The 16627-nt window shown below is 40.9% G+C and overlaps 1 protein-coding gene across 6 annotated transcripts in view; it reads right to left on the minus strand.

Annotated features, from left to right (window-relative positions):
* The window catches only part of DMXL1 (Dmx like 1), a 136172-nt gene that overhangs the window by 42836 nt on the left and 76709 nt on the right, over positions 1–16627 (minus strand). For all 6 annotated transcript variants that reach the window (XM_006134494.3, XM_006134492.4, XM_075931962.1 and 3 more), the window contains 7 exons: positions 15590–15759; positions 9368–9465; positions 7475–7640; positions 6375–6624; positions 2905–3998; positions 2420–2611; positions 686–762 (listed from right to left, as the gene is read on the minus strand). In XM_006134494.3, the coding sequence (XP_006134556.1) occupies positions 686–762; positions 2420–2611; positions 2905–3998; positions 6375–6624; positions 7475–7640; positions 9368–9465; positions 15590–15759 (2047 nt within the window). The remainder of the gene's footprint in view (positions 1–685; positions 763–2419; positions 2612–2904; positions 3999–6374; positions 6625–7474; positions 7641–9367; positions 9466–15589; positions 15760–16627) is intronic.

Below are 16627 nucleotides of genomic sequence, written 5' to 3' on the forward strand. Positions count from 1 at the left end.
GGGGCTCCGGCGGGGGAGCAGCCCAGGCGCGCCTGGGATGCCCCCCCGCCGGCTTCCCCGGAGGCTTTGAAAGCCGCGGAGGGGCTCCGGCGGGGGAGCAGCCCAGGCGCGCCTGGGATGCCCCCCCGCCGGCTTCCCCCGAGGCTTTGAAAGCCGCGGAGGGGCTCCGGCGGGGGAGCAGCCCAGGCGCGCCTGGGATGCCCCCCCGCCGGCTTCCCCCGAGGCTTTGAAAGCCGCGGAGGGGCTCCGGCGGGGGAGCAGCCCAGGCGCGCCTGGGATGCCCCCCCGCCGGCTTCCCCAGAGGCTTTGAAAGCCGCGGAGGGGCTCCGGCGGGGGAGCAGCCCAGGCGCGCCTGGGATGCCCCCCCGCCGGCTTCCCCCGAGGCTTTGAGGATCCTACTTCTACTTCGCGGATTTTCATCTATCGCGGTCGGGTTTGGAACCTATCTACCGCGATAAACGAGGGTTCACTGTATCCCCAATGACTTCAAGATCTCTTTCCTGATTAGTTGTAGCTAAATTAGACCCCATCATATTGTATATATAGTTGGGGTTATTTTTTCCAATGTGCCTTACTTTACATTTATCTACATTAAATTTCATTTGCCATTTCGTTGCCCCATCACTTAGTATAGTGAACTATTGCCCTGGATATGTTCCAAAGTTTGCTTTTCATAGTTCTTTACCTGTAGCTGGGTCCTCCACAAAGGCACTGATAGATGCAGGCAGACAATGATGCTGCTAAAGTATGCATTACATGTATCTGGAAGAAAGTATTTACAGGACAGATTACACTACAAATTGAACAGTCATATAGATTACTTGCAGAACTCTCATTCATTAAAATACTTCAGTATGCCAAAGCCACCATGAATGTGATAAAAATTGTAAACCTAAACCGAACAGAAGTCTGATACTGTATTTATGTATCCCTCTTTGCCAAACCAGAGGGCAACTAGTATCTACATTGTATCTAGCAGCAATTTTTAATGTAATACATTTAAATAGAAACTGGTGATATTTCTCTAACAGTTCAGAAAACAAATTTAGCTATTCTATTTAGCTAAATATTGAAAATTCACAATACTGACTGGGAGAAACACACAGCGAATTAGACTATGTCCAATCCTGAAAACACATAATTTTTGAAGGCAATGGTGCTACACAAAAGAGCAAATTATACTTCCAGGGAAATGTTTATAGAATTGAGTTCTAACTAAAAAAACCCAATAATAGTTTAATTTTTACCATTTATGGTGTTTTGTAAAGTACTGGAAGCACTAGAAGCATGCATATACACACACAATCAAGTTTGAAGAATTAACCAGCTTGGAAAGCATATTACAATTAAGCACACGGCATGATCAACTACAAAGAATTGCAATCAATCTTGTTACTATGCTGCCTCTTGATGCAGCTTCAGATTGGAGCTCTTATTTAAAGAACTGCAGTGACATTTAGTTTCTTTGATTTTACTGCAACTCTAAGTCACATGCACATAATTTATTATGGATTACACTCAACAAACCCATTTTTGTCATAGCATATTCATATTTTATATTCCTTATCAAAATAAATTAATGACACTGACAGGAGAAGAAAAAAAGAGGGTTCATTTTATTTACGGTTTGATACAACCAGTTAAGTTACACAAATACTGTCCTTTATATAAACTAATGGTACATTATTCCATAGGATAATAATTTTAAGGTATGAGGCTGGAATGTGCCAAAGTTTCCCTGGAGATTTAAGTATCCAGTTCCCATTGAAAGTCAATGGGATTTGGTGTCCAATACCTGTAAGCTTCTTAGACAGTCACTGGCAAGTACATTTAGTTTTTACTAAAAAACAATAAAGAATGAAATCTTGGAAGAAAAAGAAATGAATTGACAAATAACACTGCTTCATGTGATAGATGTTATATAAGTTTTAAACAGTATTTAGAGAGCCTTTTGTTATTACTTTCAAATTATCAGTTTTATTTAAGCAAAACCACAGACGTAAATTAACATAAAACAAGATTTTATGCTAAAATATTAGGAACTCTTAATTCATTCAAAACACAGTGCATCAGTGACAGAAACTGCACATTATGTAGCTTTCAAATATTCATATGACTCTGCAGACATGTAAGGCCAAATCCTGAGAGGTGCTGATCTACATAATTTTCACTGAAGTGAGGCAACCACCTCACAGGAGTAACTGCCCACTATCAATAAAATGAAATTTTTCATTTAGTGATTTGATACAAAAGGTGCAGAGCACAAGAAACATATTTATACATTACATTCATTTAATTTATAATTTTAGTTAATATATTAAAATGTTTCCAAGCTGTCAAAGAATCTGCTAGCTAGCTTTAAGCAAATGGAATAAAATGTAAAATGAACCAGCCTACCTTACTATGATAAAATACTTACTTTATTATTCTGGATATCTGGGTGAGGTGGTGAATCAAGGTTTATTACAGTATGTAATATATCATGAGTCAGGTTGCTGAGATGCAGTAATGGACTGGCCACCACTGTTTTGGCACTGGCTGTGCAGGCAAATAGGAGAGGTATAGAATTCTGTTCTGGCAGAGGACTTGGAAGTGTTTGTATTGACTGTTCCTTAAAAAAAAAAAAAAACTATTTGATCAGCTCTAACTTCTTACAAGAAGTAGGTAAACACTGACTAGTTTAGAACTTTAATCCAAATGGATAGGATAATTATTCAGGAAGAGTAAATTATATTAGCATGAATTCCTACATAATTTATATGAAAAATTACTGAAAATTAACAGATAGTAGCACAGTTATTCATTTTTAATTTTAAACCTTGAAAGAGATAAAAGTTCAACATTATATATGTTCTTAGACATGGAATTTAACATGTCCTGTGGAACATGTGTGAAAGCACATACCTGCTGAGATTCTTGTAAAAGCAAAATCAGTTCCATTCTCACAGATGCCAAACCCCCACCATGAGATCCATGAAGTATACAGTAACTAAGAAACATCCTCAGGAGTGACTGATATTTTAGAAGCCATTGTCGTCTTCTCTGAAAATTCTCTCTCTGCAGCATGGCTTTTTGCTGGTCAGATAAATCCTCGATGTTATCACTTAAAGCAATTTCACCAGACATGCTAATCCCCGGTTGTACCTCCTCTATTTCAGCGCTGTAATCACAGGTTTTTTGAAGAGCTATCACTTCTCTTTCAAGCCAATGATAAAGCTGGTACCTCAGTTTCCCACCATCTACTTCATAACCAGTGGACAATGTACGAAGCTCTACTGTGAGAATCTTTAAGCATGCTCTAAACTTCAACTGTGCTGAGATCACATCTTCTGATGGACTTAAAACATTATTTTCATCCATTGCACTGAAGGATTCTGAGTAGTTAGAACTAGTTTCATCTAGCTTTTCAATTGTCAGCTTCTGCAAAGGTTTCAGATCTTTCATTACAAGAGGAGAATCTTCACTTTCTTCGTCTTTATCGCTGTCCCATTTTAACTCCAATGGTTCATCTTGGAATATCAGACTTGGTTGGCTCCAATCAAAAGAAAGGGCAGAGCTGGACTGTTTGTCTGATGAACAATCGGAAGATGATCCCAAACCATTTAGTACTGGTTGTGACCAGTCAACAATGGAAGCTTTATCTTCCTTTGTGTCTAACTTTATTGGTGAAGAAGGTGAAAAGTCTTTACTAACGTCCATGAAACTAGAATTCATACCAAAAGGCTTTGACTTCTTGACCACTTTTGGCATCTTTGATAACACTTCTAGAGCCAACATAGGGCAGCCAGCCTTCAAATGGGCATGTGCTGTAGTGAAAAACAATCTTCTTTCACTTAAATTTATTTTGTCTGACAGTCCATTTTCTACAGTTAGGCAAATCCGTGTTGAAGATGTTTCAGAAGAGCCAAAATGACGTCTCAACAGGAGAGGATGTGTCCTCAGATAATTATAAAAGTTGAACACTGCAGGATCACAACTTGGGGAGGCACCATTTTCATCTGTAAAGGAAAGAGAAAAATCAGCACAGAAGAAGAATTCTTATTGAATGTTATCTACAGCTTATGAGCAGCCAGAATTTGCCTGCTGTTCAAGTGCAGCCTAGAATGAAAGCAGAACTGTGTACATAGTTTGGAGGGAATGTTAAAATTTTCTTACAATGAGATTAGTTCAACTGCAGTAATTAGAACTATGAATTCTCGAATTTTGTATGATCAAGAGTATACAACATCCTTTACTGACCACTGTCAGTCTGAGGTGCGCAAGATGTTTATTCTCAGTGTACCAAGGTTAAACTATAATCTCTAGTTTACAGTATGTTTTATCAAAGATCACATTAACATCTAAAATGAAAAAAAGAAAAGTAGATGAAGTTTTTCATCTGTCTATAAGAAAGACAACTAAAAAAACCCACATCTTAAATCAAGATGTTTCTAATGGGGCAGCTGCCCCACTCTGACTAGAAAGGATTAAAGCAGGGTGGAGAGTCTGCACAGGGCCCTGGTCCAAAAGGGAAGTGCTCAGAAGGAGCCAATGAGAAGAAAGTTTACTGGGACAGGCCTGGTTATAAGAAGCTGCTCAGCACAGCTGTGGGCATTGGGTCCTGATCAGGGAGGGTGGAGGACTGGTTCCCAAGTAAAAGCACCTGAGAGCGAGTCTCCTGCTGGTAGCCCTGTGCAGGGCCAAGAGAGTACCAAGTCTGTCACGCCCCTTGGCTATCACAAAGTTTATATAGGGCATTCAGAAAATTTAACAGGATTTTACACATCCCTACTTGGGGTACAATTTTATCAGCCTGAAATAGGTTGAGAGATGAAACAATCATTAGCATAGTGCTTTCATCAATTAGTTCTAAAGGTGCTCTTAACAGCATTGTCAGGATCAAGACATTGTTCTGTGACTAAAGCCTTGTGACATGGGCTGTTGTCTAACCTTGTTCAGAGTGGACTTAATTTTTGTGGCCTTTTAACAGGTATGAAGTTAGTTTCAACAGATTTAAAGCACTGAAAGCTATCACCAGGCCCACTGATGGGGCCTGGTGATTCATAATAACCCCAGGATACCAGGCTGCTGATGCCTTGGGCCATTTAAATCACTGCCGGAGTGCTATGCAGCATGTTCTGGACCCTGCCCTTTCTGCCTGATGTCCTCTTCCTCCCGAAAGCGCTGAGCCACTCCCCACCTGACCAAGTCTTGCCAGAACCCCTGTGGGTCCCCCTGGTTATCACAGTTTACATGGGGCACTCAGAGCAGTCCATGCAAGGCTATCACAACCGTTTCCTAATTTACATGTCCTTGTGACAGACATTTCCTGAGAAGTCATGACTATACTACAATGTAAGGATCATACTCATGTTTCTGGAGCTTTTCTCTGTCGCGATCAGAAAGACAGAGCTTGCGTCAGGATGAAGTGGCAGTTACGTTTTATATTGTTATTTTACAACTGCTGTTATAAAAAAAAATAACCGAAGAACAAAACTTTGGTGCTTCTTTAAAATTTAAAAATGGTTTGTACACGACTAATTCCAGTTGTACTGATTCAAGTTGCCATGTACTCTGAGCTAATTAGGCCTCAGTTGGAGTAGTGTGTCCTGTTCTGGGCACCACATTTCAAGAAAGATGTGGAGAAATAGGAGAAGGTCCAGAGAAGAGCAACAAAAATTAATAAAGGTCTAGAAAACATGGTGTATGAGGGAAGTCAAAGAACTGGGTTTGTTTAGTTTAGAAAAGAGAAGACTGAGAGGGGACATGATAGCTGTTTTCACGTATCTAAAAGGGTGTTTGTTACAAGGAGCAGGGAGAAAAATTGTTTTCCTTGGCCGCTGAGGATAGGACAAGAAGCAATGGGCTTCAATTTCAGCAAGGGAGGTTTAGGTTGGACATTAGGAAAAATTTCCTAGCTGTTAGGGTGGTTAAACAGTACAATAAATTGCCTAGGGTGGGTTGTGGAAACTCCATCGCTGAAGGTATTTAAGAACAGTTTGCACCGAAACCTGTCAGGCGTGATCTAGACAGTGCTTGGTGCGGTGAGGGCAGGGGATTGGACTTGATGACATCTTGGAGGTCCCTTCCGGTTATATAATTCTATGTTCACAATGTTAAATAGCAACATGAATAAATTCATTCCTTTTCCATTCATGCATATTATGGTCACAGTATATAGTTGTCAACAATTTATAAACCTATTTTTACAAATTATCTAAACCACCAAGGTTCCCCCCCCATCCAACTTAGGTAAGCAACCGAACAGGCTGCAAGTGGTATTTTTGGCTTTAAAGGAGTCTACTGAAGTCAAAAGAGAAGTTAAACTGTATACTAAATTTAAATGCAAAAATACTAACAACTGATTTCATAGCTAACCATATGTAGACTCTTACCTTCATTTCCAGCAGGTTGCTTAATTAGAGTGTCAAGAGCCCTGCTATAATCTTCCAAAATCCAAAAAGCCATACTTCGTAGAAAAGGGTCACAATGCATAGTTGATGAGCTCTCCTTACCAAGATATGCACCTCCCAAAATTCTCTTCTGCAGTATGGATTTATACGTGCTAGATACTTCAAACTCTGACTCATAAAGCCTTGATATTACCAGAGCCAGCTGAATATCTCCCAATTTTTCAAGGCAAACCTAATTAAAAAAACAACAACCAGTTATTTTAAAGAAATTAAGTTTTCATTTCTTCATAGGTTAAAAGGCCACCACCAAAAATGTATGCAAAATTAAAGTGAGAGGAGCCTGCTGAAATAGGGTTTCACCAAAAGTGACAATTTTTACTCCATTCTGCAAACAATTTGGTAGCAATTGTCAACAACTGATACCACCAATGTATTACCCAGCAATGTATGCAGGATTTAGAGTTACTGCCTATAATTTACCTTCCATGTGTTCACTCCTCACAAACCTCCAGCATGATGCATCTGGCTGGACAAACTGTTGCTTGATACAATACTGTCAAAATTCTGCAAATGCTGCTATGACATGACACTATCTTTGATTCACAGGAAACTTAAGCTTGCGAATGATATGTGAACAGAACACTTTGTCAAGCTGACCATACTGTTCAACAAACTTTACCAATAAACTTCATTGTCCATTAACTTCCCTGCTAACTATTCAGTCCGATGGCATTTCCCCCTTGCTATGGGATCTCTATGCTCTGAAGCAATGCCTATAGCAGCACTATGGACTATAACTGGTAACTAGTGCCTGTAGAGGCAAGGTTTTGAAGCTCTTTTGCGGGCCCTCATCTTCTGTACCCTGAGTGCCAGAGTGGGGAACATCTCTCAGAAGCTTTTCAATAATGATTCAAAGTTGTAGTAATCACAAGAGAGATATTTTCCAACTTGTGTCATTCCAGATGATAAAGTATCAGATGCACTGTAAACCTATTTAAGAATATCTGTGTAAACTTGACAAAAATTGACTAAAACCATGAAATCATGACTACTTAAAGCAATAGCAAAATCTATTTTATTACCTCAACTGCATCCTTCAAGTGACCAGCCAACAAGAAAAATGCTGCAGAATGTTCGAAGCGCTGTTTGCCTAATAAAGAAAATGCGTTCTTTAATGCTGCTTTACGCCATCTGTCTTCAGTAAAATTGTTTCCAAAGAACTGTGTCATCTTAGTTTCTTTTTGGGACCTGCAAATTTAAACAAGATAGACAAGGAAAAAAAACGTACTTAAGATTAACATTTTATTAGATTAATTCTAGATATCTGACTCAAGATTTACCTAGACAGCTGCCCAAAAGTGTGTGCACAAAACCATTTCATTTTGAAGTCTTTATTATCTATAAAGTACCAATACAATTATATCTTTTTAAAATTGAAACGAGGAGTCTTTAAGATAAATAAAAATATCAGTCTTTAAATTTCCAAATGTCAACAGAATAAGCACCTTCTCATGCACCTTTGGAACTGTTTCATACTAGGATTGGGGGGGGGGAGGTTTATAGACTAGTGCACAAAGTTACTTTTAGGACATCTTTTTAACAGAGTCTATGCCTCATTTTCCAATTCGACAGAGAATATATCCACTGAGGATGAAAACTGTGAAATCAACAACAGTAGCTTTCAAAGAAAAATGCTAGTGCTATATGAGGACATGCTTTTGTTAAGAAATAGTGAAACAGAATTTCTTGAAGACAGTGTTATATTTCAATTGTTAAGACAACCACTGAAATACAACATGCTTTGGAAGCTTTACTGTTCTGTTGAAATAGTACTTACCAAAAATATCCTCACACAGTACCAGTCATTTGTTTGAAAGCCTCTATTATTCAATTCCTCAGGTGACATGAAGTGCAATAACTTTTTCAGTGGTAAACATGAGGCTCTTGTCATGGTTTGGGAACATTGTAACAGAATCGCCATTTTAAAAAAGTGATAGGCAATAATGGAAGCTACTGACATTTTCAATCAGTCTGATCAATTTGAACAATTCATATGGAAAAGTTCACTTGAACCAAGAAAATTTGAAAAAATAAAGTCTATTATATCAAAAACGTACATTAAAAGATCAGGGTTGCGAGGTTGACCCCTCAAAAGTTAGGAAGTGACAGAATTAAGGATACCATGTGATTTCAATTCAGTCTCATTGTGCATAAGCATTATGGTATAGTTTTATTTATATGATGACACTATTTTCATATCAGAATCCCTGGCCACGGTCAGTACTCACAGACTGATGCTTAGTAATGACACAGGATTATGTAGTTGTGGATGAGGCTGCTATGGATTTAAAAGACTAAACTTTAGTCATTCACATTTGGAAATCTTGATTACTATATAATCTAACAACATGTAAGTTTGTCACTGCACATGTCTAAGTACAGTTTTAGAATGTTTATCACACTTTAGGCCCCAAATGCCAAATTTTAAAATAAAATTTGGATTAAAATGTATATCATGTACATTTTAAAGATTAACCGTAACTTTTCATCTGAAGCACGTTTTTAGATACCACAATATAACAACTATGAACACACCTATTGAAATTGAATAATTAATTATGAATTATAGGAACAAAAGAACATGAATGAGGCAATGTTTTTCAAGACTGAGGTGTGTCTAAACATTTTTGGCTAAAATACATGTGTGATAAAATCAAGTAAAAAACAAATACTGACTTCAGAAAACACATGATGATTACTGTAGTGTATGTAGATAGCAATATAAAAATGGACTGGCCAATATGGAATTTTACTTAAGAGCAAGTATTTTAAAATCTTAGTGTTTATAAAAAGTTATTTTGTTATATGTTTCCTAGCAATATAAAAATGGACTGGCCAATATGGAATTTTACTTAAGAGCAAGTATTTTAAAATCTTAGTGTTTATAAAAAGTTATTTTGTTATATGTTTCCTACCTGTATAATCCCCAAATCACAGCCTTCTTTTTCATTGCAAGGTAAAAAATAGCAGCATCAAGTGGATCATTGTTTCGTTGAAAGGCTGCTTTGGCTACCTGTAAATATACATGGACTGTGTTAAATTTGTGGCAAGTGTGAGACTCATCATCTGAAAGCATTATCCCTAAACTGATTGATTCATTGTTAAATAATTTCATTCTGGCATACATAGAAAAGGTCAGATTGGTCTATTTTTCCTTATGATTAACAAAAAACTAGTTCCTCATCAAATCAAAGTTACGTTGATTTCAGGCTTTTACAATAAAAGTTAGTTATGTAAGCAGGTAAAACATTTGTTTACTCAGTCTACAGTGATTCCTTTGCACGGAACATTTGGGCAAAAATTCTGATAGATATATGAAATAGATCCAAATTATCAGGAAAGGAAAAGTAGAATGCACTGGTTTAAAATCATAATGATGTAAAATGGTGTGAGGATCATTTTAATTGACAAACTACAGAGCAAGAAGCCCTAATTAAGAATCATTTAATTATTCGCATTTGCACTTTAGTCACTTTTCAAAAGAAAGGTAATTCTTATTGGTTGAAAACATTTAAAACATACTGATTTTGCATTTACATACATCTTTAACACTAAATTTGATGCATCTTTTGGCTAATCACATTTTTCTCTCAAGGACATTTCACACACACACACACACACACACACACACACACACACACACCCACCCACCCACCCTCCCCCCCCCCTTTAAACAGTTACATAGTTTAACTTGCATTTATTCAGACTCTTATTTTTGAGTTTTGCATTTTAGAAAAATGTTGTATGAGCAATTGCTTATTTACCACATGGTAATAATTTTTATTCAAACTATTTGCAAAATCAATTGAAATGCCCCAAGACAGCATTAACTGGTTTTATTAAATAAGTAAGTATACTGGATATGTAAAAAAAGTTAATCAATGCATGTTTTACATTTCAAACTGGTTGAGCTATTAAACAAAGGATAAGTTTACCACAGTTAATTCAACTTATTGTTGATACTATATCCTTCAAGCTTATTCTTAAATATTATTTCTTGTCTTTAATTTAAAATTTATAAAATTTAAATTTATATCTTAACAGCTCAATTTTAAATTTAAACAGTTTTTTAAATAAGCCTTTATTTAATTTAAAAATCCAATTTAAATACCACATTTCCAGTACACCTTTCACAGAAGTCCCACAAAATATACTTCTACAAATGCAGGTATGTGAAAGTCCATTTCAGAATCTCTCAGAAAGTTTGACTCATCTTGTATAGTTAAGGTTTGCATCAGGGATGTGAATATTTAACCAGTAACCATCATGCTTACCAGGTGATGCTTACCGATTACAGTTAATCAGTGGGCAAGATTAACCAGCAAGCCCAGCCTGGCCAGAGCAGCCCCCGCCCGCCCCTGTTTAATCAGTTAGTTGGTTAAACCAAATATTAAGCTGGTTAAATAATCAAACGGGATTTTACATCCCTAGTTTGCATCATCTAAATTTCTCTTCTTACTATAATGTCTGGTCTCCCTAGATTTTAATGGAATCCCCTCAATATTGATTACCACCAGACTGTTCTACATCAAGTAGGCTAAACTGAATCATTAGAGCATGTCAGTCGAAAGTTGGGTGGAGACACTAAAAAACCCAATAAAATGCAAAGCTGCAGTTGACAGTTTTTCTATTAAATGAAGTAATTTCAACTGGCTTCTGAGTAAATGGTTTAAGTCACTAAAATTTGAGGGCAATAGAATTGCGTGCTGAAGCAAATCAGACAGGTTGTGTTGGATTATAGTGCAACGAAAGCCAGTAATTTTCCTAGATGACTACATCTCATGTGACAATCTGCTGAGACTCATGATAGCTCCATTGGCATCAATGAACCCATGTCCTTCTATATATGGATGTTAAGGACTATCCCCATGGTCAGTGGTTCCCAACGCGGTGACGGAGGGCGCCATGGTGCCCGCTGGGGCATTTGTGTGCGCCCGCCGACAACCTGGGCCGGCCCCGCCCCCGGCGCGCGGCGCACTGGAGGCGCAGGCCCCAGGTGCGCGACACACACCAGCGCCTAGTGCGCGGTGCTCGGGTGGCCCCAGCCCCGTGGCACATGCGGGCGCGCGGCGCCAGTGCCGGCCCCAGGCGCGCGGCTCGGGCGGTGGCGCCGGCCCCGGGCCCACGGCACAAGGTGCTCAGGCAGCCCCAGCCCCGGGGCACGTGCCGGCGCCAGGTGCAAGGGCATCCCTGCCCCTGGCGTGCCCCAGGACGTGCGGCCCCGGCGCCCAGCGCATGAGTGGCCCCACCCCCCGGGCGCCCGGGAGCCTGTAAAGGTTGGGGACCACCTGGGTACTTTTGTACATTTCAAAGCAGGCACCCGTGTGCAGCCCAGAGTCAGTGGGACTTCCCTCTGGCCCTGGGCTGCACGTGGAGTTTCACATTCCTTTTTTGAAAAAGCCCGGTGGGGGCTCTTGTACATTTCAAAGGAGGAATGCAGAAGTGCCTATTGACTAGTCGATGGAAATTCCATTGACTACTCAACTGATAAATTACTTGATATTTAACATCCTTACTTCTGTACACAGTGAATATCTGGCCTCATATCTATCCACATGGTGAATAAAATATGACCTGGGGCACTCCCTTCTGCCTCCATCTGCATGCAGCCAGAATGTTAACACAATGTTCAATAAGCACAGTAGGCTTAGACCTGTGTATCGATATTTACCGTTTGATATTTACCCGCTCACCAGCCTCACTATCCGGCAATCTGCACATGCGCAGATCGTTCTGTGCATGCACAAATCGCTGCAACCCGGCTCTTCCGGGTTGCAATCTACTTGCCACAGGCAAGTAGACTGTATTATTTGTCAAGACATATATATAGCTTGCAAAGAATAGGAGCCATTATGAAATTTATGGGCACAAAATATCAGGCTGTGTGACATGAGTGTTTAAACTAATTTTCCTCTTAGTTCCATAGGATAAACGCTCTTCCTAGTTTACAGTGTCCTGAACACTTCTCACTGATAGACTTATCTTCCCACCTTGTTACTATTTTTCACCTGTACTGCTTGGAAAGCAGACTGTAGAAACACACTTGAACCACTTTGGTGCCCTATACATAATATCTACAGCTGTTAAACTAAAAAAAAATACAATACACAAAGGCATGCAAGTGAAAAAAACAACAACATGTTTCCTAAATAACTGAACAGACAAGTAGATTTATTTACACTGGATTTATTAAATTGAAATCAATGTGCACATATGAGCTTTCATACCTCATTAATACATATACTTATGACAGATATAAAATAACTTAACTGTGTTCTTTCTGTGTGCTGGTTTTGCCACAATGAAAAACCACTTCCCTAAGGGTATGTCTACACTACAAAGTTAGTTCGAACTAACGGATGTTAGTTCGAACTAACTTTAATAGGCGCTACACTAGCGCTCCGCTAGAACTAGGTAAACCTCATTTTACGAGGATTAAGCCTACTTCGAACTAGCTAGTTCGAATAAAGGGCTGTGTAGACCCTTAATTCGAACTAGTGGGAGGCTAAGGCTTCCCAGGTTTCCCTGGTGGCCACTCTGGCCAACACCAGGGAAACTCTATGCCCCCCTCCTGGCCCCGGACCCCTTAAAGGGGCACGGGCTGGCTATGGTGCCCGTGCCAGGTGCAAGCCTGCCAGCACCCAGCCAGCAGACCCTGCACCTGGCACGGATCGAGCCACCCACCCGATGCCCCCCAGCCCTCCCCCTCTTCCCGGGACCAGGCTGGCGGTTCCCGGGAGCTTGCCCGGGACCGCAAGAGGTGGGCACCCGCCTGGGCTAGTGCGGAGATCGTGGACCTTGTCCACGATCTCCGCACTAGGCACAGGAAAGTGGCCGGCTTGGGCAGGAGAGCTGCCAGCCTGGCCACCCAGGAGCAGGTGTGCATGAAAATCAAGGGGGTCCACTGAGACCCCCGACCCTGAGCCCTGAGCTTACAATGGCCATCCTGGGTCAGACCAAAGGTCCATCTAGCCCAGTAGCCTGTCTGCCGACAGCGGCCAACACTAGGTACCCTGGAGGGGATGGACCGGAGACAGACACCAAGCCATTTGTCTCATGCCATCCCTCTCCAGCCTTCCACAAACTTTGGGCAGGGACACCACTCCTACCCCCTGGCTAATACCACTCCATGGACCCAACCTCCATGACTTGATCCCACTTCCCTTTAAACTCTGTTCTAGTTGTAGCCTTCACAGCCTCCTGCAGCAAGGAGTTCCACAGGTTGACTCTTTGCTTTGTGAAGAACAACTTTCTGTTACTAGTTTGAAGCCTGCTACCCATTCCTTTCCTTTGGTGTCCTCTAGTCCTTCTTTATGGGAACTAATGAAGACCTTTTCTGTATGCACCCTCTCCACCCAACTCCTGCTTTTAGAGACCTCTATCCTGTCCCCCCTCCGTCTCCTCTTTTCTAAGCTGAGAAGTCCCAGTCTCTTTAGCCTCTCTTCATATGGGACCTGTTCCCAACCCCTGATCATTTTAGTTGCCCTCCCCTCTCCCAGCCTCTCTCTTCCCCTCTCCCACCTCCTTTTCCCCGTCTCCCACAGTTTTATTCAATAAAGACAGGTTCCATTTTTGAACACAATTGTCCTTTATTTTGTACATCAAGAAAAGGGGCTAGGGAAGAGTAAGTGGAAGGAGGTGAGGGAGGAATGGGGCACGAGCCCCGATGGGGAGGACTGGGCTGGCTCTGTAGGCTTCTGGGGGTGGAAGCTCTCCTGCAGCCCCCCAATTGCCCCCTCTCCCCAGATGGCAGCCTGCAGCAAGTGCAGCTCAGCTGATGGCCGAGTGGTGTGATGTGCCCAGTGTGGGCACTCCGGGCACTCCAAGCCAGGACTGGTTTTCAAGCGGGGTACCCCTGAGAACTGTCTGTCCGGGGTGGGGGTCGGGTCCCTTTAAGCACAGCCCTCTGCTAGCCTGAGACAGCATCTCCACGCTCTAAGTCCTCCTCTGATGCCCTGCCGGCACTGCTTCCGGCCATCCTTAAGCCCTGTTCAGGGTCCACTTAGTGTGGACATGCTAGTTCGAATTAGCAAAACGCTAATTCAAACTAGTTTTTAGTTCTAGACGCGTTAGTTCGAATTAGTTAATTCGAACTAAGCTAATTCGAACTAAGTTAGTTCGAATTAACTAATTCGAACTAAGTTAGTTCGAATTAACTAATTCGAACTAAGTTAGTTCGAATTAGCGCTGTGGTGTAGACATACCCTAAGATACTACATCTCCTAACAGTCAATGTGTGTGCCAAAGTGAAGAGGTTCCTGTGCCAAAATTTACTTGACTCTATTCCAAATACTAAATGTTCAATAATGAGACTTTTCACAGTTTCTTAGGACTTTTCTACTCCCCCACCATGCAGAATTAATTAAAACCAAATATTTCTACAAAATGAAGATGAGCCTTTAAGTCACAGAATCATAGAAGTGTAGTGCTGAAGGAGATCTTGAAAAGTTATAACCCAAACCTCAGCTCTAAGATAGGATTAAGTAAACTGAAACATCATTGAAAAGTGCTTGTCCAAAATGTTCTTGAAAACCTTCAAAGACTGGGATTTCACAACCTCCACTGAAAGCCTATTTAGAGTTTGTCTACCCTTATAACGAGAAGTTTTTCTAATATCTAATCTAAATCTTCCTTGCTGCAGATTAAGCTCATTACTTGACTTAGTAACTGCTTGCCAAGTTTATAACTTGACCTACTTTTCACAAAATCCAGTGAAATTCAACAAGTAAAATAAGCAAGGTGACAAGAAATGTGATCAATCCGCTCCATGCAGTCTCCATGGCAAGAAAAATTACATCCACCAGGAATCACTGCAAATTCTTCTCTATCCCACTGTTAAATTCATGCATCTGACGAAGCGGGTCTTTGCCACGAAAGCTTAGTCTTTATCTAAGTCTTTATAGATCATCACTTCAGTTAGTCTATAAGGTGCCACAGGACTCCTCGCCGCTTTTGTTAAATTCTTGACTCTTAAGGTCCTCTAACCACAGCAATCCTGTAACCTAGCAGGACTTAACAGGACTCTTGAATACACCAACCATTTTCATATAAGGAAAGTGTAGAATAATTATTTCAGGATATTATGAATAACTGATAACATGTTGTAAGCTAATTGTTTTCTGTAGGCTATTATTTACCTTTTCTATGCATCTTCGCAAACTATGGATATTCCGAACCCACCATCCTACACCCATAGCTCTGAGTTCTGACCAGGTCGGATCCCCCTTCTGCACAGCAGGGAGCATGCTCAGTAGCTCCTCTTCTGCTACTGAATGAAATGCCCAGGCAAAGTGACGAGTAGACAAACCTATACAATAATCCACAAAGGAAAAAAGTGCTTGTTTAGTGACAATAAAACCAGATAATCAACTACAAGTTCAGAAGATTTTGTCTTTAATTTATTAACTGTGAAAGTACAAGGGCAGAAACTTGGTAGGCATTACAACAATTGCAGGCCTTGCAAATGAACTACTTGTTTATTATTCAATTATAAATTGGCCATATCTAGTTGACAGACAATAGAGGAGGTCATGACCGAATTAAACAACTGCAGAGAAATACAATACCCTTAAAGATAGTTATGGCACTGCCACTGGCTCTGTGAAAGTAACCAAAAACTTCAAAAAGTTGAGCTTAGTTTTGATTAAATATTCAGTTCCAAGAAAAACTAATACTGGTAAGTCCAGTGAAAAACATCTTTTTTTGGTGTTTTTCCTTCTTGCAGTACTGCTTCTCATCTTACTGGAAGTGTGGAAACCATCTAACTTGATTATGGGTAAAATTTTCCAGAATAAGGATGCTAAAATGCAATTATCTGGGTAGTCGAAATTATATCGACTATGCGATTAGTCGATAAGCGCTGCTGTGCAGAGCTGCAGCGGAAGTTGCTCCAAGAGCCGGCTCCAAAGCCACTGCAAGGCTGCATTTTAAATGTAGTAAGAGCCGCAGGGGCGCAGCAATCAGCATGAGCTGGGACTGCACAGTCCAGCAGCCCCTGTTCACGGTACAGTCCTGTCTGCCACGAACAGGGGATGGTACTGAAGCAGCCTCTGTTCGCAGTGGCCAGGGCTGGCTGTGGGCCAGGGCTGCTCAGGCAGCAGCCCGTCTGTTTCGAACTGGGGATGGTGCTGGAGCAGCCTCTGTTCATGGTGGCCACCAAGGCGCTGAGACCCCTG

The sequence above is a fragment of the Pelodiscus sinensis genome, chromosome 6 (assembly GCF_049634645.1).
Source record: "Pelodiscus sinensis isolate JC-2024 chromosome 6, ASM4963464v1, whole genome shotgun sequence".
Taxonomy (NCBI): Eukaryota; Metazoa; Chordata; order Testudines; family Trionychidae; genus Pelodiscus; species Pelodiscus sinensis.